The 27,492-nt window shown below is 39.5% G+C and overlaps 1 protein-coding gene across 2 annotated transcripts in view; it reads right to left on the bottom strand.

Annotated features, from left to right (window-relative positions):
• Positions 1–27,492, bottom strand: part of LOC126000509 (histone-lysine N-methyltransferase PRDM9-like) — a 770,602-nt gene that overhangs the window by 727,256 nt on the left and 15,854 nt on the right. For both annotated transcript variants that reach the window (XM_049767758.1, XM_049767759.1), the window contains exon 2: positions 21,351–21,431. In XM_049767758.1, coding sequence (XP_049623715.1) covers positions 21,351–21,431 — 81 coding nt within the window. The remainder of the gene's footprint in view (positions 1–21,350; positions 21,432–27,492) is intronic.

Consider the following 27,492-nt stretch of genomic DNA (forward strand, 5'->3'; position numbering starts at 1 on the left):
GCAGTTATGGAAGGGAACATTAGATCTTTTGGTAAATAAGACATTTTTTCCTTGTATTTGTTTGTATTTTGCTTTGAGATAACTACCGGTTCTCTCCACCACTTAGATATCTACTTATTCAAAGCAGAATTCTTGTGTGTGGGAGTTCCTCATCCTGTGTTATTCGCTTAAACATGTGTCCATTATTGCCTGCATCAGTGTTTGCTCTCAGGCTCATATCACCAATGCCCTGTATTTTTGGCATGAGGCTTCCACTTGAGTTTATCTATTTCATATTGTGTTGGAAGCTATAAGACTTAGAGAGCAAAATGGAGTCTCTGATGCCTGAGAAAGCAAAGGCCTGTGTACATGACATGCGGCCACTGTGGTTGCGTATTAGAATATTCCTTGAGGACTGAAGTTTGAGTCAGAGATCCCCTGACAACCAGGACTATCCCCAGATGACCAAGGTTTGAATCAAAGAACCCCCAGAAACCTGGGTTTGAATTATAGTATCCCTAGACAACAGAAGTTGAGCCAGAAAAATTCGTGATTAAGACAACTATATAATGTGATGGTTGCTCTCTTAATATCTGTTACTACTTGTAATTTCTATATAAACTGCTTGAAGATTTGACTCAGGGTCCTTGCCAAGATTCTGTAGTAGGATAAAGTTCAGACATTGGTTAAGCAAATAAACTCCCTTTTGCACGTTGCATTATAGGTTGTCTTTGACTCTCAGTGCCAACTCGAACAACCCGAATCTTCTAGAGATTCCATTGACTAATAATTTGTTTTCACCTCTTTTTTTAGCCTTCCAGCAATAAAAATTTCTATTTAAGGAATGGAAGAGTTTTTGGTTTGGTGTTTGTGGAGGGGTTGTTTAGGGCAATATCTAGTGGTGCTCAGGGCTACTCCTGGCTCTCTGCTCTGTTACTAGCCCACACCTGGCAGTGATGAAAGGTTATTCCTGGATCTGACCGTAGGAATCACTCCTCACAGGCTCATGGATCCCTATGGGAGGCTGGGGCTAGAAACCGGGTCAGCCACATGCAAGGCAAACACCCTCACTGCAAGGCTATTGACCCAATGCCATAAGGGTGTTTTAAAGTTTTGTCTATGTACACCACCTTTTTGAATACTTTCCCCCACTAAAAGACCTAGAAATATATTTGGGTTTGGGGGCTGTTTTATGTTGTTTGGGGATTTCCCAAGCAGTAATCAGGAGGCCCAAATATTGCCAACTGGCCTGAAGAGCAGAGCAAGGAGATATTAGCATGGTATTAGCAGGTATTAGCAGGGGGCCTTGGTGAAGGTACATCCTGGAGACTTGATTGTGAGATCATCCCCCAAAACCTTGAGGGCACAGAGGACTCTGCTCCAAACTTGGCCGGAAGTGGTTACAGGTTAGAGAGGTGGGGTAGGGTTGTGATTGTGAAAACACACCAGCACTCAGACTGCAGAAAGGTCTCTGACTTTATTAACCCAACTGGGTTACACAGGGAAAACAAGGCAGAGGAGTGCTTGAGGGACTTGCCGTTAGCTCAGACAATGTTCATGGAAAACTCTACGGACGAGGAGCCAAGACCGAATGACAGCTTTCCCGAAAAGTTGCCATTAAGTGTGCAAAAGTGGGAGCAGTTAGCCAAATTGTATAAGGCAACTTTTTCCAAGTCATAGTCCAGAAACATGCCAATGCGGCTTAGTGCCTGGTGGACCCCAGTGAGCTTCTGAAGTTGCCAGCAGCCGTCACCAGGGGATGGAGTGCTGGGAGCATTTCGGGGGAACAACTCTTTGCACTCCCCTAAGGACCACATGCCCGAGCCTTGGATTTCTACCTGCCAGAAGTGCCGGCCCCCTTCAAAGCCCTGCATGCCCAAGATGGCTTCTAGGGAGATGAGGGCCTTGGGGCAAGTGCCTGGCGTGGATCCATCTGCTCTGCCGAGGGGGTGAAAACTGACTGTTTTCCGGTCCTGGGAGACAGAATGTGGTGGTCAGTGTCAGGATCCAGGATCAGACGCACCTGAGGTTGTGCAGGCCAGCAGAGTATGGAGGCAACAGAAGAGCCGACTCTACATATTGACAGGAAAAGGTTGCGGGGAGCACCAGGCCTCCCCATGTGCGCCACTGCCTGTGCAGGTGCCCAGCGCCCCTCAGTAGCACCAAGTCTGTCTGTAACTGCAGACCAAGGATGTCTCTCAGCAGCGAATTGAGGGTGGAGCCAATGGCTGACAGCTTCAGTCAAAAAACAACCCCCTTCTCCAGTGCGCCTTCCCTTCACTCACCCCTTTTGAAGACCCACCTTGGCTGAATTAAGTATTGGATAAGTACATTTATTTCTTACTCCATCTGCCCCCTATCTACACGTAAATTGTGTCTGAATAAAAATGATAAATGAAGAGGTTAGGCAGCACTCAGTTCATAAGATGGGAAGCCCATGTTTATCAATGCTTTTTATCCTTTATGTCTAATTAATTTTTGGTTTTGTGTTTTAGTTTTTGGGCCAAACAAAGAGGCACTCAAAATTTACTGGGAAAATATCCAAACTAGGAAATGTAGAATGACCTTTCTTCAGTGCAACAGGGAGGACAGCAAGGAACCCTCTTGGATCATTGCAATGGTGACTCCCTCCTTGATCAAAAAGAACATGGCCTTCCTCCTGACCTGCATCTCACAACTGGTTCATTTTTCACACTAGACTGAACTTGCAATGCCCTTGAAAGATTTTCCTTTTCAGGAGCCCCAAAGCTAAAAGGGTGCTATTCTACTAATGATGCACTCTAAATCTCAAGGCCTTCTCTGAGCTGATAACTTCACTACTAGCATCCAACTGGAGAAATCGCATCTCTAGATTATGACTTATATTTGAGTATTTCAGTTAACTTCTTCTAGAGATCAGCATCTGATAATGGCTCAGTAGAAATGTCCCCCTCACCTCCACATTGCTCATCCTGGACTTACTTTCAAGTAAACCTAATGGTTAAAACATTTTTGTTCCATAAATGATCCATTTCAAATGTCCTCATCATCTTTACATTTTCTTAAACTGCATTTGTGAAATATTCATTTTCTAGGACCATTTTCTTGAAGCTGAATTCAAGGGTAAGACAAGTATCCCCTCTTGTATTGCCTGGGAGCCCTTAGTCTCCATACATATTTCTACCTGAATATTCTGCAGCTTTAGACCTACTGATAGAGAGGAAATAGTAAATATGAAGCTTTTTGAAAGTTGTTATCGCCACATTTTCAGTGTTACTGGTGGTAAAAGAATTGCTGTGCATCAGAGTTCATGAAGCTCTGATCTTAGCTGCATCTATCCCTTTATCAGAAGCTCATAGTCGTCACAACCACAATCTAGGATGTTCCCAGAAGGGCTAGCAGCATCAGCACATGGCTCTTGTGGAAGGTCTCAAGGAAGGTTTCTTTATTCCCAGCACATACCCGGGATCATTATATGGAAGTTGAGGGTACTTGGGTCTTATTTTTCTTTTGAAATTTACTAAAAATTAAACGCTAATTCCTAAATTCCTAAATTCTGGTGTGCTTTGCAATCTGGAAATATAGGCAACAGAAATCGCTTCATTTTCCTCAAAATAGATGATAACTCCCATGCAGACATGCATAGACTAGGAGCTGAAGAGTTAGTCCAGATGATGTTAAGTTTGTCTTCGGACAGCAATACTGGTACAATGCTCAACATACCATGTAGTACCCCAAAAGTCAAAACAAATTCCACAATGCAAATAGCCTAGGAAATACCCCTGTGCTGCTAGCCCATTTTAACTTCCTTCTGTGCTGTTATTTTGCTTTATGGAGAAATAAATTCAAAATTGAACTTCCTTTATTTACTTACATTCAAAACAAGGTCAGTTTGAAAAACTGGAAATGTTGGGGTTTTCAGTGGAAAATGTAAAGGGCAACAACCTGGAACAACAACCTCATGATTATATTTCTTCCCATCTTAGCCTGGGAAGCTCCAGTGGACATTAAAATATGAAAATAATAAAGGAAAAGATGTGTTCCAGGGAAAAATCTATACTTCTACTGGTGCTGAATAACTGAGACATAAATTTACTATATGCTTCAGTAAATCATGAGTCATGTTTGTAGTAGGTTTCAGTTATAAAAAATTAAGTAAACCATGAGTCATAAGTTAGAATATAGAAAGATGCTTGCCTGCATATAGCCAACCAGGAGTGATCCGCGATGTCACCTTTGGTATTCAACAACAGTCAGGAGTGATTTTCCAGCACATTGCTCAGTTGATAACATACAATGTGTCCATGAGAGTCAAAAATATATACAAAATTATATTAGAAATATATGAGCCCTAGACTCGCATCCAGAAACTTCACAAGGGATTCATGAGGTATCAGTAGCCCTGCCATCTTCTCATGAAGCATAGGTGCCTCTCTCTAAGGTTTATTTTACACTCAGATAACACACAATCTGGACTGTCACACTGTCTCACATAATAATGTTAGGGCCAACTTTATTTGAAGTGTACTCTGGGAAAATTGTGTGGACTTCAGTGTCCTCTCGTGGGCCACAGAGACACGTGGACGTTCTTAGTGTCCTATAGAGCCATTTCTTCTCCCTGTGTGTGTTTTCACTTCTTACCTTCATCTGGCCTCACAGAGTTAATAAAAAACTAGCAATGCTGTATATGACAACAGTTAACAAACAGCAGCGGGGAGAGTTAGCCTTGCATGCAGAAGCTGTAGTTTCTAATCCTGGCATCCCATATGGTCCCCTGAGCCTGCCAAGAGCGATTTCTGAGTGTAGAATTAGGAGTAATTCCAGAGCTCTGCCAGGTGTGACCCAAAAAAACAAACCAAAAGAAACCAAACCAAACAAATAACATTGGGAAAATGATGGATTATAATTCCTAACACAGGTGATGGGAGTTGACGCTGATATGGGGATAGATGAAGTTTTAAATGCACAAAACCCAACCTATTACTTTGTAACTCACATTTCTTTAACTAAATAAATATGTTGAAGTCTAGGCCAGAGGGATTGCACAGCAGGGATTGCATGAGACCTATGCAGGATAGAACAGAGTTCTATTTCAGGCATCCCATATCATCCCTGCACCTGCCAAGAGCAATTTCTGAGTGCAGAGCCAGAAATAACCCCTGAGCACCACTGGGTATGACACTTCCCATAAAATGTAGAAGCCATAATTTGTGCAAATTGAAAATTGTAAAACATCAACTGATAAAGAGACTTCTAGAAATCTCTGAAAAAATTCTCTATGATGAAAATATATTAAGATAATTCCATAACTTGTCGCTGTCAATTCCCAAATTCACCATGGTGTATATACGTGTATCTTCATTTTGTGTTTGAATGTGCTACACAGAGGCTCTATTAGATGTGACAAATATATTTGATATCATATCATACTTGTGTGAAATATGGTATCAACCTAGACTAATCAATGCCCAGGATTAAAAAGACCCAGTTCCCCTATCTCAGAAAATTGGTACCCTGCGATCTTCTAACTAAGTTTGCTCATCGCAAAGATTGATGTCCTAGATTTGTGATAGGTGAAAATTGTCAAGGAAAACAGCTGGATGCTGAAAACTGGGCATGCAGTCAGAGCACGTGGACAATTAAAGAGACTGAATATTTCTCACATCCTTGATACTGACAAATTCCTAAATATATGATACTATAAAAGTGGCCATGACCACTTTTATACATAAAGTGTCTTCTCCACTCTCTGCTGTCTACTGCCAGTTTTCAGCAGTACAAGCATGCGCATAGAACAGTGGTCAAAAGACACTTCAGACATGGTCTTGCTTACCATAGATAACCACCTAAAGCACATGACATCATTTAGCATACAGCTTTCCCTAATGCCCTTAGCCCTTCTTCTTTAAATACAGAAGCATACACCCTGTTTTAAGCCCCTCACCCATACCACTGAATAGGCTGACATAGTCCATAATTACAGTCCCTAATATGATATCCATTTCCCTCCAAAATAAACTAAATGTACAGTAAAAAATATAGTCAAAACTGACTTCTTGAAGTGGCTCATGGATGCTTCCTTGTGAATGCCCTATTCACCTGAGATCCTTCCTCACCAGTGACTTCTACATCAAACAACTCTGAGATGACCATTGAGTCCTAAATCTTGGGATGTGACATTTTTTCTCATTTACAACTAACACATGAATATCAACTCAGAGAAAAAGTTTTCTTGCTAATGCACAAAGGTAGAAATGTGTGTGGATTAAACTCCGATAATATAGACTCAGAAAATGCTGATAATTCCTGCTATCTGAGGAGTTGTTTTCCCTGATGCAGAGAATCAGAAGAGACTATTCCGTGGTCGTGTCCCTTCTGGCTCTCAACACAGGGGTGAGCACTAATGAAGGAGGTCCTGATATGGAACACAGTACTCAACATTTCTTTTTTTGGGGGGGGGCACACACAGTGATGCTCAGGGTTTACTCCTGGCTATGTGCTCAGAAATTGCCCCTGGCTTGGGGGGACCATATGGGATGCCAGGTGATCAAACTGCTGTCCGTCCTAGGCTAGTGCTGGCAAGGCAGACACCTTACCTCTAGCACCACCACGCCGGCCCCAGTATTCAACCTTCTCAACATAGCCCATAGTTGATTACTTGTGTGCTGTTCTTTGCCATGATGGGAAATGAATTAAAAACGTTTTTGTTCATTTAGTTTTTCTTAAGGACAAAGGGTAAAAAAGGTAAAAAGGTTGCAATTAGGTAAGAATAGATCTATAGTGCAATAACTTGCCATTACACCAGCACCTACTTACAAGTGGTTCTTGTGGGGGGAGGTCAAACCCCTTGTTGATGGTCTCCAAGTCTAAGAATGACTCCCAGAAAGATAAATTGAATCCCATTCTTTTGTCCCCCCTTTTGGGGGAGACTTTGATAATAATATCCGGAGTAAATAATCAACGAATGCAAAAGATTAGGGGACCAAAGTTTCAGCAAAGAAAGTCTTTTGTCAGTTGCAGCCAGCTCCAAAAAGCAAACCGAACAAGCCATCAGTTATGGCAAAAGAGCTCCCTATGCCTCCCCAACAAGCTATTTATTTCTTTCCTTAATCACCCCCACCTGGAAGATCCAGGTGGGATGACAGGCAAAAACAATATTACAACAATTACACAACAATTCCCCCTTTTTTGTAAGCAAACAATAATAGTATACAATACAATACAATAATAATATACAATACAATACAACACTACATAATTACAAAACTTTAATGAAATATAACATCAATTTTATAAGATTAAAAACAGTAATTATCATTAATTAAATACATTAATTACAATAATTACAAAAATACAGAATTAAATATACTTTAAATGATTCTAATCATAAAAAATACAAATACAAAAGCTAAAATTTTTACCATGTCAAAAATTACACTAAAAAGATAGGGAGTATAGAACTCCTAAAAGTCCGACCAAAGACATTTGATCAATCAGAAAAGACGAGTTGTAACTTGATATAGGACACAGCACTGGAACAGTTAATGATGTATTCCTCAGTTCGATATCAGGAGGCTTGCAATTGTGATGAGATTTCTACAAATAAAAAGTTAAGAACTAGGAAGAAAAGATGAATTGTGAGAAATAATAAATTAAGGGATAAAGTGTCAGGAAAAAAAACCATAAACAAAAATTACAAAACCAATAAATTTGCAAATACATACTATACAAAATTATGGGAATAACACTCATTTATAATTGCCAGAAATATCTATTAGACAGGAATCAAAATAAAGCCAAAAAATTTGAATTGAATCAAAAAGAGAAAAGAAAAAACACTTTGAAAATACAATTATGAAAAAACTGTTTAAATGAATATTTCAAAATTACAAAAAATTTTAGTAACGAAAAAAAATTTTAAATCAAAGTCGAGTGAATATAGACGATCAAGAATTTCATGCACAACATGACCATAAAATTCTATAATGCAAATATGAAACAATAAATATATTATAATCAGTCATCAATAATGAGCATTATGAACAGAGTCTACCCAAAATTATGGTTATATCAAAACTATAATTATACCTCCATCTCAAAATCTATGTTGAGAGCAATAAAATACTGATGTTACAATGAAAAGTCAAAAGTTGCCAAATAAACATATATCGATACACAATCATGAAGCAACATTAACATGATTAAGAATCTTTCTTTCATATAGGTCTTAAGTAACATCAATATATTGCAAAATCTTCTAATTAATAATAACCTTAAACAATACTGAAATTGAGGCATAAATACATCATACAAACAACCACAATGAGAATTCATCGTATTCATTCCTATTAAGAAATCATACCTAAAAAATGACCAGTAAAACATCAATGATAATCGACAAATAAAGAAAATGATCATTAAGTATTCATAGTAGATCTCTGAGAAATATAAAACAAGATATATGCTGCTGTAGATTTTACCGATACATTAGGGATTTTCTTGATCTTATTATCAAAATTGATCCAATACTGTTCTGTGGCAATTTTACAATATGAAGTACAATGTCTATAATGAACTTGACCAAAATGATTTGATAATGATGATAAATTATATTTTTCAATCTTGTTATTATCTTCTTGAGTGAACTCTGTTAAATTGAGGTCTTCCAAAGAAAAATCCACATAAGTGTATAATTTTTTAATCTGTTTTCTATCAAAAGCAAAACGTTTCAAATGAATTATTCAATACAGGAGGTATTTACCATAAATATGTTTTCTTTGAAAACTTCCTTTTAGTGTTGCAATTATAACAGTGAATTCTATTGTTATCTCTCAAATCTTCTTTAAATATTTTTTTTTTGGTTTTTGGGCCACACCCGGTAATGCTCAGGGGTTACTCCTGGCTATGTGCTCAGAAGTTGCTCCTGGGTGGGGGACCATATGGGACACCGGGGGATCGAACTGCGGTCCGTCCAAGGCTAGCGCAGGCAAGGTAGGTACCTTACCTTTAGCTCCACCGCCCGGCCCCTCTTTAAAAAATTTAACAAGGCATTCCTGTAAAGTAAATTTATCTGCAGACTTGACAGCCAGGGACAACTGAACAAATGTTTCATAAACCTCAGACTTTTGGTGACATGTAAGACACTGTAGTATTGATTTAAACTGTCCTTGAAAGGTATCATAGATAATAGATTTGCAAGCTCTAAATTGTTCATATTTATCATTGTCTATAAAGTGTACAGTTTCATCTGTTATTGAATTTTTAAGCAAATCTTGATGTAGTCCTTCTATAAGAAACATTAATAATCCGTGAGGATCCTGTTGGTTGTGTCCAGCAAATTGATCATTGAATAAACTTATTGTTGCTTTGAAGCTTTCAGGTTTGAAATACTTATGGCATCCATTTCCCATGATTTTGATAAGATGACCAAATTCATCTGCTAATTTACCTTTATGTCCCTTTGGATTTTATCTGTTAATATCTTTTTATAATGATCTTGATAAAAATACTGAGTCAAGTCTGTAATATTATACAAGCATTGCAATATTGAATTCATGTAACATGAATTACCCAAATTTTGTAATCCAGTGAAAACAGGTTTCTGTTTTTCTGTTTGTAGTCCAGACTGTAAGGATTTTTCACTTTTGTCAGATTCACTGAGAATATGAGGTATGAAAGCTAATCTCTCACTTACTTTCCCAGTCACCTCAGCAGCACCACAACTGTCAATATCTTGAGCACTCTGTACTTGATGTGGGGAGGAATCTATAGTCCTAGCAATCTGACCTTGATCATCAGCGCCAGTCCGATTTCTAACGAGGCACAAGGGGACCCAAAATTTCTTAGGAGGGTTGTCATTTGTAGATACATAAGCATAACCCCTCCCTCTCAAGAGGAGATAACCAGCAATCCATTTTTTATCCTCTTTTATCCAAATTGGAATATTTGTTGTTTCTTGTCTCTGATTATCTTTTTTAAAATGTTTTTCTCCTGCTGTATAGCTCTCTCCCTGAGGTAAATTTAGATAATTTAGTGTAATGAGTGTCAAAGATAACAGCTCCGTTGGCGTTAAACCTCTTTTTCTATTTTTTTGCAATTGAGTTTTCAGAGTTCTATGGGCTCGTTCCACAATTGCATGTCCTTGACAATTGTGGGGAATTCCTTTAAGATGTTTTATTTGCCATTCATTACAAAAAAATTCAAAAGTTTTACTTATATAAGAGGGTCCATTATCAGTCTTAATAGAATACGGAATACCCATAACAGGAAAACATTGTAAAAGAAAACTGCAAACTGCCTTGGATTTTTGGGAAGACATAGGAATTGCCCAAATAAATCGAGAATATGTATCCACTACCACATGAAGGTATGGTTTTTTGGGAAATAAGTCTGTTTGGGTTACATCCATTTGCCACAATTCGTTAGACTGCAAGCCTCTTGGATTTGCTCCTGCTATATGAGTCTTTTGTGCTAGCGGGGACATATGTTATATCTTTTTATAATTTCTCTCGCTTGCCTCCATGGAATTTGATAATTTACATGTAAACGACGAGCATTTGTGTGTAAGGCTGAATGTTCCTCTACAGGTGATTTAAATATAGGCATTGCCAACAAATCAGCAGTTTAATTTCCTTGAGCCATTGGCCCTGGAAAGCCTGAATGAGCTCTAATATGTGTGCTGAAGATAGGTTCAGTTCTTTTTTGAATAATGTGTTGTAACTTTTTAAATAAATTTTGTATAATAGGACTATGAGAATTGAGGGAGGCAGTGGCTATCACCGGGCATAAATTTACAACATATAAAGAATCAGAAACGACATTCATGGCTTCAGATACATTTTCTAATAGATAAGTTAACGTTGCTAATTCAACTTTCTGTGCAGACTTATATTTGGTTTCTATCGTTATATTCATATTTTCCCCGGTTATTCCGCCCCGTCCCCCACTTGATCCATCTACATAAAAAACTTTTGCATTGGGAATAGGAGAATCCCTCACAATTGAAGAGATAACAAACTGAGTCTTTTTCAAAAAGTCCCAGGTCTTTCCTTTTGGATAATGAGAAGAAATCTCTCCTGTAAAATCTGAGAGAGCCCTTTGTAGAGATTCACTAAGAGGCAATATTAACTCAATTTTCTTTTTTGGTATTGGCAATACTATTATATCTGGATCAAAACCTAACAAAGATATTGATCTGAGTCTTGCTTTGATAATCAATTCTGAGATTAGTTGCAGGTAAGATATCACAGACTGAGGCTGTTTGTTATGTAAATACACCCATTCCAAAGGGCCAGCCTGTTGCATTAAAGCTGCAGTAGGTGTTTCTTTTGTAGGGAAAATTAATAAAAATACCTTCTCTCCAGGGATAAATCTTAAGAGAAATGATTTTTGCAGTCTGTTCAAGAAAATGTCCAATTCATTTTTAGCAGCTTGTGTTAAATTTCTGGGACTATCTAATGCAGGATTACCTTCCAAAGTTTTAAACAGATTAAGCAGCTCTGCATTTGAGATTCCTAGCACTGGGCGGAGCCAACTTACATCACCCAAAAGTTTCTGAAAGTCATTAAACATTTTAAGGTTATCTTTTTTTATGGAAATTTTTTGTGGACGTATTGATGTTCTGTCCAAAATAAAGTCCAAGTATTGATATGGTGGCATGGTCTGTATTTTTTCTAAAGCTATTTTTAGTCCTGCCATTTGCAAACAATTGATCACATAAGCATATAATTTCTGTAAATCTGTTTCATTATTCATTGTAATTAAAATATCATCAGTGTAATGATAAATTATAGCTTGGGGAAATCTTTCACGAGCAGGGCTCAAAATTTTGTCCACAAAATATTGACACATAGTTGGTGAATTTAGCATGCCCTGAGCGAGAACAGTCCATTGAAAACGCCTGCAAGGGTATTATTAATAGAAGGAACTGAGAATGCAAAACGGTGTTTATCATCTGGGTGAATAGGAATATGATAGAAGCAGTCCTTTAAGTCAATTATAATTAGTGGCCATTCCTTAGGGATTACTACAGGTGATGGTAAACCTGTCTGTAATTTTCCCATAGGTACTATAGATAAATTCACAGCTCTCAGATCCATTAAAAATCTCCATTTACCAGATTTCTTTTTTATGGTAAATACAGGTGAATTCCATTGAGAAAACCAAGGCTCAATATGTCCTAATTTTAGCTGTTCTTCCTCTAATTCTGTCAGCACCTTTAATTTATCAGTTTTAAGGGGCCACTGGACTATCCAAATTGGTTCATCAGATTTCCATTTTATTTTTATTGGTGCCGGGGTTTTTCTGGCAGTCCCCTACCAAATATTTTGTGTTTTTAATTCAGGAGAAGGTTCAGGCTCATCTTGAGCTAATGGAATATGGAATTATGCCTTCCATTTTTTATGCAGATCACGGCCCCACAGGAATGGTGAGAATCGGCTGACATGAGGTCTGATTATAGCTTTTTGGTTTTCTGGGCCATGAAATACCATGGTTGTTGTGCTTAACAAACAAGAACTCAGGCCTCCCACTGTTTTAGCGAATATGGAATTTCTTGAAGAGGCCAATTTTCTGGCCATTCTTTATCAGAAATTACAGTAACCTGAGCACTTGTGTCTATCATGCCATTGAAGGATTGCCCTTCTAAATTAAGTTTAATCATTGGATTTTAATCTTTAAATTTAGTAATCAGAACCACTAGTGGGTTTTTGGCAGCCCCCGGATCTGTGCTTCCAAAACCTCCGATTCTTGTCATATCTAAAGACCAAAATTTAACATAAGGTATTGTTACTATCTGGGCAACCTTCTCCCCCTTTTTGAAAGTCCAAGTAGCCAGCACGTTAATGACTACAATAATTTCTCCTTTTGAATCTGAATCAATGACACCTGTGGTTACTGATATACCTTTTACGTTAAGGGAACTTCTGCCCAAAATCAAACACATAGTATCTGGGGGTGGTGGTCCCACTATGCCTGTGTGTAACATAAGGGCATTCTCCTGGGTAAACTGTAATGTCCTCCGGGCAAGTTATATGAAGCCCAGCACTGCCCCCATGGCATGTTTTAATTCATTAAATGAAATTAATCTTCTTGGGATGGACCGGGAAGAATTACGTTCTGATGACTTTGCCCCTGATTTGAAAGGGCCTGGGGATTGATTTGCCCAGTAGGCGTTTCCCTGTTTCATAAATGTTGGTCCTGGAGGAGTTGAATTTAACAAAAGACAACAATTCCTTTTAATAGGCCCCTGTTTTCCACAATGTTAACAGGCAAATTGTCTCCTAGGGTTTGTATTAAAACTTTTTCCTATGTTATTATTAGGGGGATTTCCAGATCTACAGTCTTTCTCCCAATGGTGACCCTTTCTACATTTTGGGCAGAGACCTTGTTTTTGGGTGACTTTTTGTCACCGTTGATAAAGAGGTATTGTTCCTTTTGTAATTGCAAAGGTCTGCACCTGATCTAAGTTTGCTAATGAATGAGGCATGTCCAAAACATTTGTACATGCTTAGAAAATTCATTTAAATCAGCTTTTTCCTGCAACGGAGCCAATACCACTTTGCAAGCCGAATTTGCATTATGATAAGCCAAACATTTTTCTAGAAATGTCCTCACCTCATCATTTTTGATTTGTATTTGCAAAGCATCTTTGAGCTTAGCCACAAATTCTAGATAAGGCTTCTGGTGACCTTGGATGATTCTTAAAAAGGTTCCCTCACCAATACTGTTAGCATCAATTCTTTCCCATGAAGACAATACAATGTCTTTAACTATTTTTAAGATTTTCTTAGGTAAAGTCGCTTGTGTCTGTACATCTGAATATTGATTTTCGCCCATCAATAATTCATACGAGAGATTAACTTCCTGCCACTCGTTTTTTTTTTGTTGTTGTTGTTGTTGTTCCATCTGGACTATATAGTTTGGATTTACACCCTCTGCATATAACATTTCTCATTCGGTTCACGGTTTAGATGGCAGGCATATTTCAGCAAGTTTTTTAAAGTCATATAGAATCCAAATTGTTTTTTGACACCAAATTCTTAGTATCTCGAGAAAATGTGGAGAGGCTGCCCCAAAATCTTTACATGCTTTTTAAAACAGTTCCACATCCTCTATTTCGAGGGGTTGATAAGTTGAAACATATGCTGTCTGCAATGCAGTTGAGGCCGGATTAGCAGAAGTACGCTGCACAGAGCTCTGAGACCTGAGGTGTGGAGTACTAGAATGTGGTTCATTGTCTGAGTTGGCACTAACATGAGTCCCTACTGTGAACAGAATCAGGACTCCCTTGTGAACTTAGCACCGGAGGTTGATCATCAGTGTCAAGATTTTGATTTGGATCATGAGTGTCTAAATTGAGGTGTCCGGGTTGATTTTTTTTTTTTTTTTTGGTTTTTGGGTCACACACGGCGTTGCTCAGGGGTGACTCCTGGCTGTCTGCTCACAAATAGCTCCTGGCAGGCACGGGGGACCATATGGGACATGGGGATTCGAACCAACCACCTTTGGTCCTGGATCGGCTGTTTGCAAGGCAAACACCACTGTGCTATCTCTCCGGGCTCCCAGGTTGATTTTTAACAGGCAAAATGCCTATACTCTTGATGCCAGTGCTAGATTTATCAGCCTGTACCTTAGTCTGAATTTTCATAGGATAAATTTTTTTATTGTCCATACTGGTCATCACTTCACAATTTCCACAATGTCAATTTCCTAACCACCAGCCAGTGCCTATGCATACGACAGCCATATTAGCCAACACAGAAATTCCACAAACTATAACTAATGGAGACCACTCAAGCTTTGCAAATATTTAAGTGCAAATTTTCTATTGGAATGTAAACAGCAACCATCCAACGACAATGATATTTGCTAGTACCAAACCAAGTGGTTTACATCCAAACAGAATAATGCACGTGAATAATGGTGAACCGATGTGTTTAATAACAGATGGCCTAGTGAGCGTGAGTATCCATAGAAACTAGCCAAGGACCTCCAGAAGCAATTTCCAATAAGACATGTCACTTACAGTTACAGAAGGTCCAGATTCACCTGTCCGGGCGTCATTTGTTGGTGGATGTTGAACTCCTTATTGTTTCTGAGTCCAAAATTAGTTCCCAGAAAGATAACTTAAATCCCATTCTTCAGTCCCCCCTTTTGGGGGAGACCTTGGTAATACTATCCGGAGTAAATAATCAACAAAGGCAAAAGATTAGGGGACCAAAGGCTCAGCAAAGAGAGTCTTTTGTCAGTTGCAGCCAGCTCCAAAAAGCAAACCGAACAAGCTGTTAGCTCTGGCAAAAAAGCCCCTTACGCCTCCCCAACAAGCTATGTATTTCTTTCCTTAATTGCCCCCACCTGGAAGATCCTGGTGGGACGACAGGCAAAAACAATATTACAAAGAATACACAACACTCGACTACAATAATGATCAAAACATGGTATTGAAAAAAAAAAGACAGATTTTAACCCAATGGGTCAAAATAGAATACCCAGTCACAAACTCCCAAGTATATAGTGAACTAATCTTTGACAAAGGAGCCAAAATGTGAAATGGAGCCAAGACATTCACTTCAACAAAAGGTGTAGGAAAAATTAGATAACTGTGTGTAAAAAATCAGAGATTGATTCATGTCTCACACCTTACACAGAAATCAATTCAAAGTGGATTAACCTTGAAGTTAGACCAGAATCCATAAAGTTCACTGAGGAAAACATAGGGAAAAAAATCCAAGACTTAGACCTCAAAGATCTTTGATCATGGAATGGATGCCAATAGCAAGAGCTTTAGTATCAAACCAAAAAAATGAACCTTCAGACTAAAGTTTCTCTATGCCAAAAGTACGTATGTTAAAAATAGAAGAGCTAAATGAATTGGAGAAATTTCCGCACTGAACACAATAGAAAAAGGTCTGATATTGAGGATATACAAAGTACTCACAAAAGTTTACTCCACAAAAAAAAAAAAAAAAAAAACCATGGGGGGGTGTTCTTTAAATGACTGAAACCCAAACACAATCATGTATGTAATCAAGGTGTTTAAATAAAAAATATATATTAAAAAAACCATCAAAAATTGTTAGAGAAAATTAACAGATATTTCTCTGAGGAAGACCAGAGATGACAACAGACACATGAAAAAATATTTATCATCACTTATCATTGGGGAAATCCTAATCTAGACAACAATGAAATGTTACACTTGTGAGGACGGCACACATTGAACGTTCTGTGAAAAAATCTCTGCTGGTGCGAACGCTGCCAGATGCAGCCCATATGAAAAACAGTATGGAGAGTTCCCACTAAACTCAAAACTGAATTGCTATAGGACTCAGAAATCCCACTTTTGGGAATCTATACCCAGAATAAAAGACATTCACCCAGAAGGATGTATGTATACTGCTACTCATTGTAGCACACAATATAATAGCGAAGATTTGGAATCTACTTAGATGTCTAAACAGCCGAGTGGGTCATGAAGATGTGTCCATATATACAATGGAGTCCTACAGAGCTGTGTGGAATGATTCTGTCATGCAAGTTGCAGCAATAGGATGGAATTAGAAGGTATATATAAAGAAGTAAGCCAGAAGAAGGATGAATACAAAATGACATCATTTATTATTTTTGTTTTTGGGTATTTTGGGGGTCACACCCAGCAGTGCTCAGGGGTTACTCCTGGCTCTATGCTCAGAAATTGCTCCTGGCAAGCTTGGGGGGCCATATGGGATGGCAGGATTCAAACCATCGTCCTTCTGCCTGCAAGGCAAACGCCATACCTCCTTGCTATCTCTCCGGCCCCGGCATCATTTATTTGTGGTATTTAGAATAACTGCACTAAAATACACATGGTCTAATCCATATCTACAAACATTTTCTGCTTCTTGGGCAAAAGTGCAGCACACTCCTCAGGGATTACTCCCATTTATGCAGTTATCAATTCCTCCTGCTTGGTAGTACAAGACCATATAGAGTGACAAAGACTGAGGCTGGGTTGGCACATGAAGGCAAACACCCAACTCACCACAGTACTGCTATCCTGTCTGTCTGTGATATAGATTCTGCATTTCTGTCTCAATATTTTTTTCTTGGTTTTTGGGCCACCACACCTGGCGATGCTCAGGGGTTACTCCTGGCTGTCTGCTCAGAAATAGCTCCTGGCAGGCACGGGGGGCCATATGGGACACAGGGATTCGAACCAATCACCTTTTGTCCTGAATGGGCTGCTTGCAAGGCAAACGCCGCTGTGCTGTCTCTCCTAGATTCTGCATTTCTGTCTCCCTATTTTTATCCTAATTATCAGTGCAGGGGGTGCTCTAACCACACTCGCTACTCTTAATGATAAGCTTCATAACGTGAGCTGGTACTTCTGAGTTCATCTCTATTGTCTTTAAAAATGACTACCATACCATCTTTTACTTTTCTCATCTTGCAAAGCTGAGTGGAACTTTTTATGGACATAACTCTCCCTCTATATCATGGAACATTTTAAAAAACGCCTTAAGTAGCGTTTCACACACATCACTCAGAAACTGTATTAGTGTGATTTAATTTCTAAAGATAAATTTACTCAAATGAGATATAGGGGCACTTAATTCAATGAGTTTACTTCATCCTTCATGCCATCCTATGATAAAATGTATTAATTTGGTTGGGTAGCACTTAGCTTGCAATTGAAGTGCCAGAGACAAAATAAAATTGTGCTTAGAAATACCTGTCAGGGGCCCGGAGAGATAGCACAGCAGTGTTTGCCTTGCAAACAGCCGATCCAGGACCAAAGGTGGTTGGTTCGAATCCCGGCGTCCCATAGGATCTCCCGTGCCTGCCAGGAGCTATTTCTGAGCAGACAGCCAGGAGGAACGCCTGAGCACCCAAAAACCAAAAAAAAAAAAGTGTGACCTCTGTGGTACATTTACTAAACATGACACTTGTAAATTCAGCTAGGTTGCAAGGAAGTACAAGGTATCTTTTCTTCTCTCCATGTAATTAATATTGGGTCGTACATATATGCTAAACTTTTTCATTCATGACCATTTGGGTAGCTCACACCCTGAACATGGCAAAAAGCATTAACATAGGTTCACATAATTTTTAATTTTTAAATAAGTTTTTTTTTTTTTTTTGGTTTTTGGGCCACACCCGGTAACGCTCAGGGGTTACTCCTGGCTATGCGCTCAGAAGTTGCTCCTGGCTTGGGGGACCATATGGGACACCGGGGGATCGAACCGCGGTCCGTCCAAGGCAGCGCTGGCAAGGCAGGCACCTTACCTTTAGCGCCACCGCCCGGCCCCTTAATTTTTAAATAAGTTTTAACTTTTTTTGATGCAAATGAAATTTCATTATTCACATTCTAAAACCACGGGGCACACTGTTTTAGTTTGCACCTCCATTACACAAGGACCTTAAAATCCACGCCCTATACCTCTGGTTACTCAATTTATAGGACCAAGTCGATCAACTCTACGTATATCCTTGGTATGCTGATTTCTGTGATCTCTGTGTATTGTTCAACTAACATTACTTAGGCAGTGTCCAAGAACTGAATGCCATGCTCTATCATTCCTTACTTGATAAATGTCCAGATAGTTTTAATTGATTCTGTAATAGGCAGCATTACTGTTACAACGAGGGAGTATTATGTATCAAGATATGTACCTTTCTTCTGCCTTTTTGAAACTAGAAACAATTAGCTTTCAGACAATTGAATCATTTTCTTTACTAAATCTCTATACTCTTCAAGGAGACTCAACAGGGATTTTTATTTATCTTGGTTTTAGGGCCACAGCTGATGACAGTCAGGGGTTATTTCTAACTATCCACTGAGAAATATTTCCTGCTTTAGGTTCTATATGGAATGCTGGGGATCTAACCAAGGTCCATCCTAGATCAGCGATGTGAAAGGAAAATGTCGTGTGGCTCCAGGTTTAACATGCATGCTCTTTAAATCTGTCTTCCGTGCGTCACACCCCACTCGTTAACAACCCTGTTCTCGTTAGCTTAAATGGCGATTTCCAAGAATCCTATGTACAACTAAAGTGTGAGATTTTGCTGCAAAAAAGATGTATATGATGAGTGATTAACTATATGAAATACGGAATCAACTCAAGTGGAAGCTTCATGCCCCAAATGTAGGGCATTCAACCACAGGGCCAAACAAACGTTGATGCAGGCAATAATGCACACATACTTAAGGGCGTAACACAAGATGAGGAACTCCCACATATAATACAGCTTCTAAGTTAAATAAGTCATAGAGAATGCCTGAGTTATTGCAAAGCAAAACAAATATACAAAAGGTTTTATTTACCAGGAGATATATTTCATTCAAATAAATCCTCTTAAATATAAGAATTCTGCCTAAGCCTAGGAATCAATTTATTAAGACTGTAACATGGTGACCAGAAATACTTAATCAGGGACAGATTCTTTGGTGTGTTGAGATATGACCTCTGGCTGAAGCCTCGCCCACATCCCCTACAAACATGGGCTTCTCCCCTGAATGTGTGCTCTGGTGTTTGATGAGACTTGACCTATCTCTGAAGCCTTGACCACACTCCCCACAAGCATGGGGCTTCTCCCCTGTATGTGTACTATGGTATTTGATTAGAGTTGAGCTATCTCTGAAGCTTCGACCACACTCCCCAAAAACATGGGGCTTCTTTCCTGTGTGTGTCCTCTGGTGTCTGAATAGTTTTGACTCACTGAAGCCTCGCCCACACTCCCCAAAAACATGGGGCTTTCTCTTGTATGTATCCATTGGTGTGTGATGAGAGTTGAGCTATATCTGAAGCTTTGCCCACATTCCCTACAAACATGGGGCTTCTCTCCTGTGTGTATCCTTTGGTGTGTGATGAGAGTTGACCTATGACGGAAGCCTCGCCCACACTCCACACAAACATGGGGCTTCTCTCCAGTGTGTATCCTTTCGTGTATGATGAGACTTGACCTATGACTGAAGCCTCGCCCACATTGCCTACAAACATGGGGCTTCTCTCCTGTGTGTGTCCTCTGGTGTTTGGCGAGATATAATATCTGACTAAAGCCTCGCCCACACTCCCCACAAACATGGGGCTTCTCTCCTGTGTGTAGTCTTTGGTGTGTGATGAGACTTGACCTCTGACTGAAGCCTCGCCCACACTCTGCACAGACATGGGGCTTCTCTCCTGTGTGTATCCTTTGGTGTATCATTAGATGTGACCTACGACTGAAGCCTCGCCCACACTCTGCACAAACATGGGGCTTCTCTCCTGTGTGTATCCTTTGGTGTCTTATGAGACTTGACCTATGACTGAAGCCTTGCCCACATTCCCTACAAACATGGGACTTCTCTCCACTGTGGGTCTTCTGCTGTGTGATAAGTTTTGACTTTTGACTAAAGCCTTGCCCACACTCCCTCAAATCATGAGGCTTCTCTTCGGTGTGTGCCTTCTGGTGTATCACATTTGATACAAGAGTGAAATCTTTTCTAGGCCTCACATTCTTATCTCTTAAAAATCTTTTTATTCCTAATCCTTGATCTACTTTACCTGTATCTTCTGGATGTAATGTATGCCAGGTGTTAGTTTTTTCCGCATTTGAAATCTCATGTTTATTAAAGCTCCCTAATCTAGATAAGGCTATTGAATTTTTTTTATCTAAAGCTTTGGAGCTTTCTTTGTGCTTTTGACTGTCAAGTATGTCATTTCTAGTTTTGTCATTGTAAGTATTAGAATGTTTTTGCCATTGGTTCAGATTCCGAGGATAAGAGTTCTCTAATGAAGCTTGCTCTCTTGGCAATGCTCCTGGGACTATCCAAGAGGGATGAATTGGGTTCATGTGATGATTAAGGAAGTTCTGATTGGAGAAAATCCGTGACCAGAAGCGACATGGGTAGATTTCTGGCTTTGGTTCTGCTGAAAGAAGAATTTGGTCAGAGCAGATTTGACAAGGCTTTCTGGACCATAGCTCGATCTCCTGCTTAATTCTGTTCTCATGGCTTTCGTTATTTTGTGGATAAAGCAGATAAGACTTCCTATTCTTAAATATTCTAATTTCTTTTTTTGGAATTCGAAGGTATACACAGAGTTGCCCACAACTTATTCCTTGCTCTGGGATATGGGATCACTCCCTGCATGCTGGTATGTTTTTTTACATCCCCACCACCATCTTCATTAACAGTATGTTTTATCTTCTCATTTATATTTATGCTAACTTGTAAAGACAATAAACTCCATATTCCAAATCTTTTTATTAGTTTTTGGGCTCAGCATTAAGGGCAGTGAATGGGAGCAGGACAGCTCCCGCACCAATGATCTGGGAGCACAATGCCCCAAGTCCAGGGCCCCCATTTCACACAGGCCCACAACGTTCCACTCCCAATCCATGCCTTGCTCCCAAGAACAACATTCCACACTCACCTGCAGACATGCCTCTTGGCAGCCTCTCCAGGATTCCATCCTCCAGCCAGGAGATCAGCAAAGGTTTCACCTTGCAATACCCTGCCCAGAAGAATATTTTCTGGGGTTAGATAATGAGAAACGGACTGAAGCCTGTGCATGAGTCTGAGGTTCCATTGAAAGCTGACAAACCAAGGAACAGAGGAAGAATCTGTGCTCTCACTATGCATTTTAATATTGCACAGATGAGATCAGGATAAAATGAATTCAAGAGTGTAATGGAGGGGGCTGGACAGGTAGCATGGAGTTAAGGCATTTGCCTTTCATATAGAAGGTTGGTGATTCAAATGCTGGCATCCCATAGGGTCCCCTGAGCTAGCAAGGAGCTATTTCTGAATATAGAGCCAGAAGTAATCCCTGAATGCTGCTGGGTGTGACCCAAAATCAAAACAAAAAAGAAATTTAATTGAGGGGGCTGTATTATACCACAGGAGGATGAGTGAGCAGTTGGCTCAAATGCATTTTACCTGTGTCCCTCAGGTAGTGAGCAGTGAATGAAAACCCAGGAGTAAAAGCAAGTAACGCCAAAATCCATGTTTCTTAAACAGAGGAAGCTGGAGGTTTCTGGTACTGAGCACCAACTGTCCCGCAACCAATTTCATCAGGTCCCTGTTGAGTAGAGAAAGGGACCCTTTGATCCCTCCCACAAACTCTTCATTCCCAAAACATTCGGATGCTGGTGCTTTTGTGTGTGGATATTTCAATTTAGATCATGTATTTCCAGGCAAATTGGACCTACCATTTCTTTCTCCTGAAATATGTAATAGCTTCAAACCCGGTTCAGCAAATGTAGAAATTAGTTTGAATTATTATTTATCATAATCAGAAAACCTCATGAGTTTAGGGAAAAAAGCAGGTATACCTCTAGACACATTTTATACAATCAGTTCAATAGATCAATTTCTTAAACATCCTGAAACTAATTCTAATCCATTAAAAGAAAAATGAGAAAACTAAGGAGTCCTGAAGCTAGGAATATGGAGAGAAATCCTGGCAAATTTCCAAGTCCAAAATATGCCTGGACCTTACAGATGAAGATCTAAAATAAACACTTAATGTTTTAGCAATGAAATAAAGAAGTTCCTAGCCAGCAAACTAAGAAATCTACAGCTGGGAAGAAAAGATAAAAAATAACATAACGCTGGACAATTCAACCAACACAAAGAACTCTTTTGGAAAATGAGACTCCATACAAATGAAACTGAAGGACTGAAAAACATGTCAGCAAACCACTATGGCTAGAATTATAAGGTAGAAAATTACATTGACAAACTTGAAGACAAATGACAAACCAGAGCTGATTAATGAAGTCATAAAAGAAAGGAGAGCTGGGGGGGGGGGGGAGCGGTGGCACAAGTGATAGGGTGTTTGCCTTGCAAGTGCCTTTCCTAGAAGGAACTGTGGTTCGATCTCCCAGTGTCCCACATGTCAAACAAAGCTGAAGCGATTTCTAAGTGCAGAAACAGGAATAATTCCAGAGCGATGCTGGGTATGACAAAAAAAAAAAGCAAAAAATAAATAAATAAATAAAAGATAGTGTCAGGGAGATAGACAGTGGTAAGAAATTTCCCTTGCAAGTGGCTGACCCAGGACCCACAGTGGTTCAAATCCCATGTGTTCCCCTGTTCCTGCCAGAAGTGATTACTTAGCAGACAGCAGGAGTAATTCCTGAGTGCTGCCGGGTGTGGTACAAAATCCAAACAGAAAGTGAGTCCCAAATCTCCCTCCATCACACCACACCCGCACCTGTACTCCAGTCATTCCAGTTGCCTCATTCATTCATATGTTATGGTAGTTCTCTGTGTGTAGTTATTTCTATAGCTGCACTCACCCCTTATCTGATGGCTGTTGGGTGAATCGTTTCTCCCACTTAGTGTGTGACTCTTGTATCCTTGGCACTATTTATTTTGAGGTGCAGTAGCTGCTCAGTTTAATATATTCCCATCTGTTGCTCTCTGCTTACACTTCTTTGGAAAGTGGAGTTTCCTCTTTGAAGATGCCTTTAGTTTCAATGTCATGGACTGTTTTATCGACATGTTGTTCTGTATACCTTATGGTATCCGGTGTGATATCAAGATCTTTAATCCATTTGGATTTTACCTTCGTACATGATGTTAACTGGGGGTATATGTTTGTTTTTTTGCAAGTGGCTAACCAGTTCTGCCAGCACCACTTGTTGAAGAGGTTTTCCCTGCTCCACTTAGGATTTCTTGCTCCTTTCTCAAAAATACGGTAATTGTATGTCTGGGGGACAATGCCTGAGAACTCAAGCCTATTCCACTGATCTGATGGTCTGTCTCTATTCAAATACCATGCTGTTTTGATAACGATCGCTTTGTAGTACAGTTTAAAGTTGGGGAAAGTAATGCCTCCCATTTTCCGTTATAGTTTTCTTGATATAGGACCTTCACGTTTTTTATCTTGCTGCTTTCAATATTTTATCTCTATCTGTGGGATTTGTCATTGTAACGCAGATATGTCTTGGGGTGTTTTTCTTTGGGTCTCTTAGCTGGTACCCTTCGGGCATGCAGGATTTGATTACATGTAGTCTTTAACTCTGAGAGTATCTCTTTGATGATGTCTTTGACAGATGACTCTTCCTGGAGATCTTCTACCAGGGTCTCTGGGACTCCAATGATTCTAATGTTGTTTCTGTTGAGTTTATCAAAAACTACTATTTTCATCTGTTCACATTCCTTGAGTACTTTATCCACCGTCTGTTCGTTTGTCTTATGGTTCTTTTCCAATTTCTTCTGTTGTGTTGAGATTTTTCTGCATCACATATTCCAGTACTCCAATTCTCTCCTCAGCTGATGATACCCTGCTGGCGAGGCCATTCATTGAGGTTTTCAGTTGAGCTACTATGTCTTTCAGATCTGCTATTTCAGTTTGGTGTTTTCTGATTTCTGTCTTTGTGTTCTGTTCAGATCGATCTATGCTTTCTCTGAGTTCTACAAACATTTTCCATATTGCTATTTTAAGTTCCTTATCCAAGAGGTTGATCAGGTGGTTGGAATTTATTAGGTCATTCGAGCTTTCGTCTTCATTCTTTGTGCATGGTGTTTGCCTGCAAGGTTTCCCCATTGTTACACTTGTAGTGTGGTTTCTTCTGCGTGTTGTGGTGGGGTTCCATGTTCAAGAGAGTGAGTGGCCGTGAAGCGAAGTGGCCACGCTCTTCTGCTGCAGCTACTTGACAGGTTTTTAGGAGTGTGCTCCCTAGGCCTCTGAGGAGACCTTCAGAGATTCAGAAACACAGGCAGATAGGCGCAGGAGTCAGGAGCAATACTAATGGCACAGTGAAGTGTAACCCTCCAGAGTCTACAGGTGTCACCCAAAAGCCTAAAGTTCAGGACAGATACAGGCTCAAAGGCAAAGGATAGAAAGATTATACAAGCTACTGAAATACAAACATAAGATGGGACAGCTATATTTCTGTCTGACCAAATTGCATGCAACCTCAAGAAAGGATTTATGACCAAGAAGGACAAAGTAGTGATCAGAGAAGCAACAGATCAAGAAGTACTAACCCTAATCAACTTTATGCATCAAACATAGAGCCAGCAATACACGTAAGGCTTTTTGCTCACAAACCTAGAGAAACATAGGAATGGAAACATGATATAATGGGAGATTTCTGTATGCCAATATTGCCAATAAACAGATCCTTTACGTGAAACACTAGCAAAGATATGAGACTTTATTAGACACTAGTAAAACTAGGACTAATAGAGCTATTCATGGCCTTTTATTCACAAATATCTGAATACACATTCTTCTCAAATGCATAAGGAACCTTCCCTACAACAGGTCACATTTTAAGACACAAGTATAACGTACATAAACTCACAAATTAAGAATTATACCAGAGGTCGGCACGGTGACTAGCACTAGCCTAGGATGCACCACGGTTCAATCCCTCAGTGTCCCATATTGTCAGAATCTATGGGACACAGCAAATGCAGTCCGGAGAGGAAAATTTAGAGCTCTACAATCACACATCAGGAAGGAAGAAGGGGCATACCTGAATAATTTAACGACACAGCTCATAAAATTAGAAAATGACCAACAAAAGGAACCAAAATTAGGGAGACAGAAGGAAATAACAAAGCTGAATAAAGAAATCAATGAAATCAAAAACCAAATAACAATCCAAAAGATCAATGAAAGCAGAAGTTGGTTTTTTGAAAAAATAAACAAGATTGATAGACCATTGGCAAAACTCACAAAGACAGAGAGAGAGAAACCTGACAACCCATATAAGAAATGAAAAGGGTGGGCCCCGAGAGATAGCACAGCGGCGTTTGACTTGCAAACAGCCGATTCATAACCAAAGGTGGTTGGTTCGAATCCCGGTGTCCCATTTGGTCCCGCGTGCCTGCCAGGAGCTATTTCTGAGCAGACAGACAGGAGTAATTCCTGAGCACCGGGGGTGTGGCCCAAAAACCAAAAGAAAAAAATGAAAAGGGGTGGGCCTGTAGAGATAGCACAGCGGTGTTTGCCTTGCAAGCAGCAGATCCAGGACCTAGGTGGTTGGTTCTAATCCCGGTGTCCCAGATGGTGTCCTGTGCCTTCCAGGAGCTATTTCTGAGCAGACAGCCAGGAGTAACTCCTGAGCACTGCTGGGTGTGGCCCAAAAACAAAAACAAAAAAAAAAAACAAAACAAAACAAAAAAAGAAATACAAAGGGGGAGATCACGACAGATATTGCAGAGATCCAAAGGGTAATCAGACACTTAATTGAGAAACTTTATGCTGCTAAACATGAGAACCTAGAAGAAATGGAAAAATTCTTGGACACTTATAACCTTCCACATTAAAGTAAGGAGGATGTATCATATCTAAACATCACCATCATTACTGAGGTAATTGAAACTGTAATCAAACATCTGCCCAAAAAGAAAAGCCCAGGCCCAGATGAATTTCCTAATGAATTCTTTCATATTTTTCAAGAGGAGCTACTACAAATCCTCGCCAGGAACACTCCCAAATAGCTTTTATGAAACCAACATCACCTTGATAACAAAACCATACAGAGATGCTGCCAAAAAAGAAAATTACAGACCAATATCCCTGATGAATGCTGATGCAAAGATCTTCAACAAAATCCTGGCAAATAGGATCCAATGCATCATCAACAAGATCATACACTACGACCAAGTAGGTTTCATCCCATGCAAGGATGGTTTAAGATCCGTAAATCTATCAATATCATATGCAACATCAATAATAAAAAAATAAAAATCACATGATCATATCAATAGATGCAGAGAAAGCATTTGATAAGGTCCAACACCCATTCTTGATCAAAACTCTCAGCAAGACAGGAATGGAAGGAAACTTTCTCAATCTCGTTGAAGCCGTCTACCACAAGCCAATGGAAAATAGTATCCTCAATGCAGAAAACATAAAAGCCTTTCCTCTAAATTCGGGTACAAAACAAGGCTGTCCACTCTCACCACTCCTCTTCAACATAGTACTGGAAGTTCTTGCTATAGTGATTAGGCAAAAAAAGATATCAAGGGAATCCAGATAGGAAAGGAAGAATTCAAGCTCTCATTGTTTGCAGATGACATAATACTCTACTTAGAAAACCCTTAAGACTCTACCAAAAAGCTTCTAGATACAATAGACTCATATAGCAAGGTGGCAGGCTACAAAATCAACACACAAAAATCAATGGCCTTTTACACAACGATAATGATTGAAAACACAGGAAGTGAAGAAGGCAATCCCATTCACATTGGTGCCACACAAACTCAAATATCTTGGAGTCAACTTGACCAAAGACGTGAAGGACCTATACAAACAAAACTACAAATCCCTGCTCCAAGAAATAAGAGGGCACATGAAAATGGAAACACATACCCTGCTCATGGATTGGCAGGATTAACATCATTAAAATGGCAATACTACCCAAAGCATTATACAGATTTAATGCAATCACCTGGAACAATAAACACCCTCGAATAAACTGTACTACAAAGCAATAGTTATCAAAACAGCAATACAAATGGCCAAAAGGCACATGAAAAAATGCTCCTCGTCACTAATCATTAGGAAGATGCTAATCAAAACAGTGATGAAATACCATCTCACACCACAG

The sequence above is a fragment of the Suncus etruscus genome, assembly GCF_024139225.1.
Source record: "Suncus etruscus isolate mSunEtr1 chromosome X unlocalized genomic scaffold, mSunEtr1.pri.cur SUPER_X_unloc_1, whole genome shotgun sequence".
In the NCBI taxonomy this organism is placed as follows: domain Eukaryota; kingdom Metazoa; phylum Chordata; class Mammalia; order Eulipotyphla; family Soricidae; genus Suncus; species Suncus etruscus.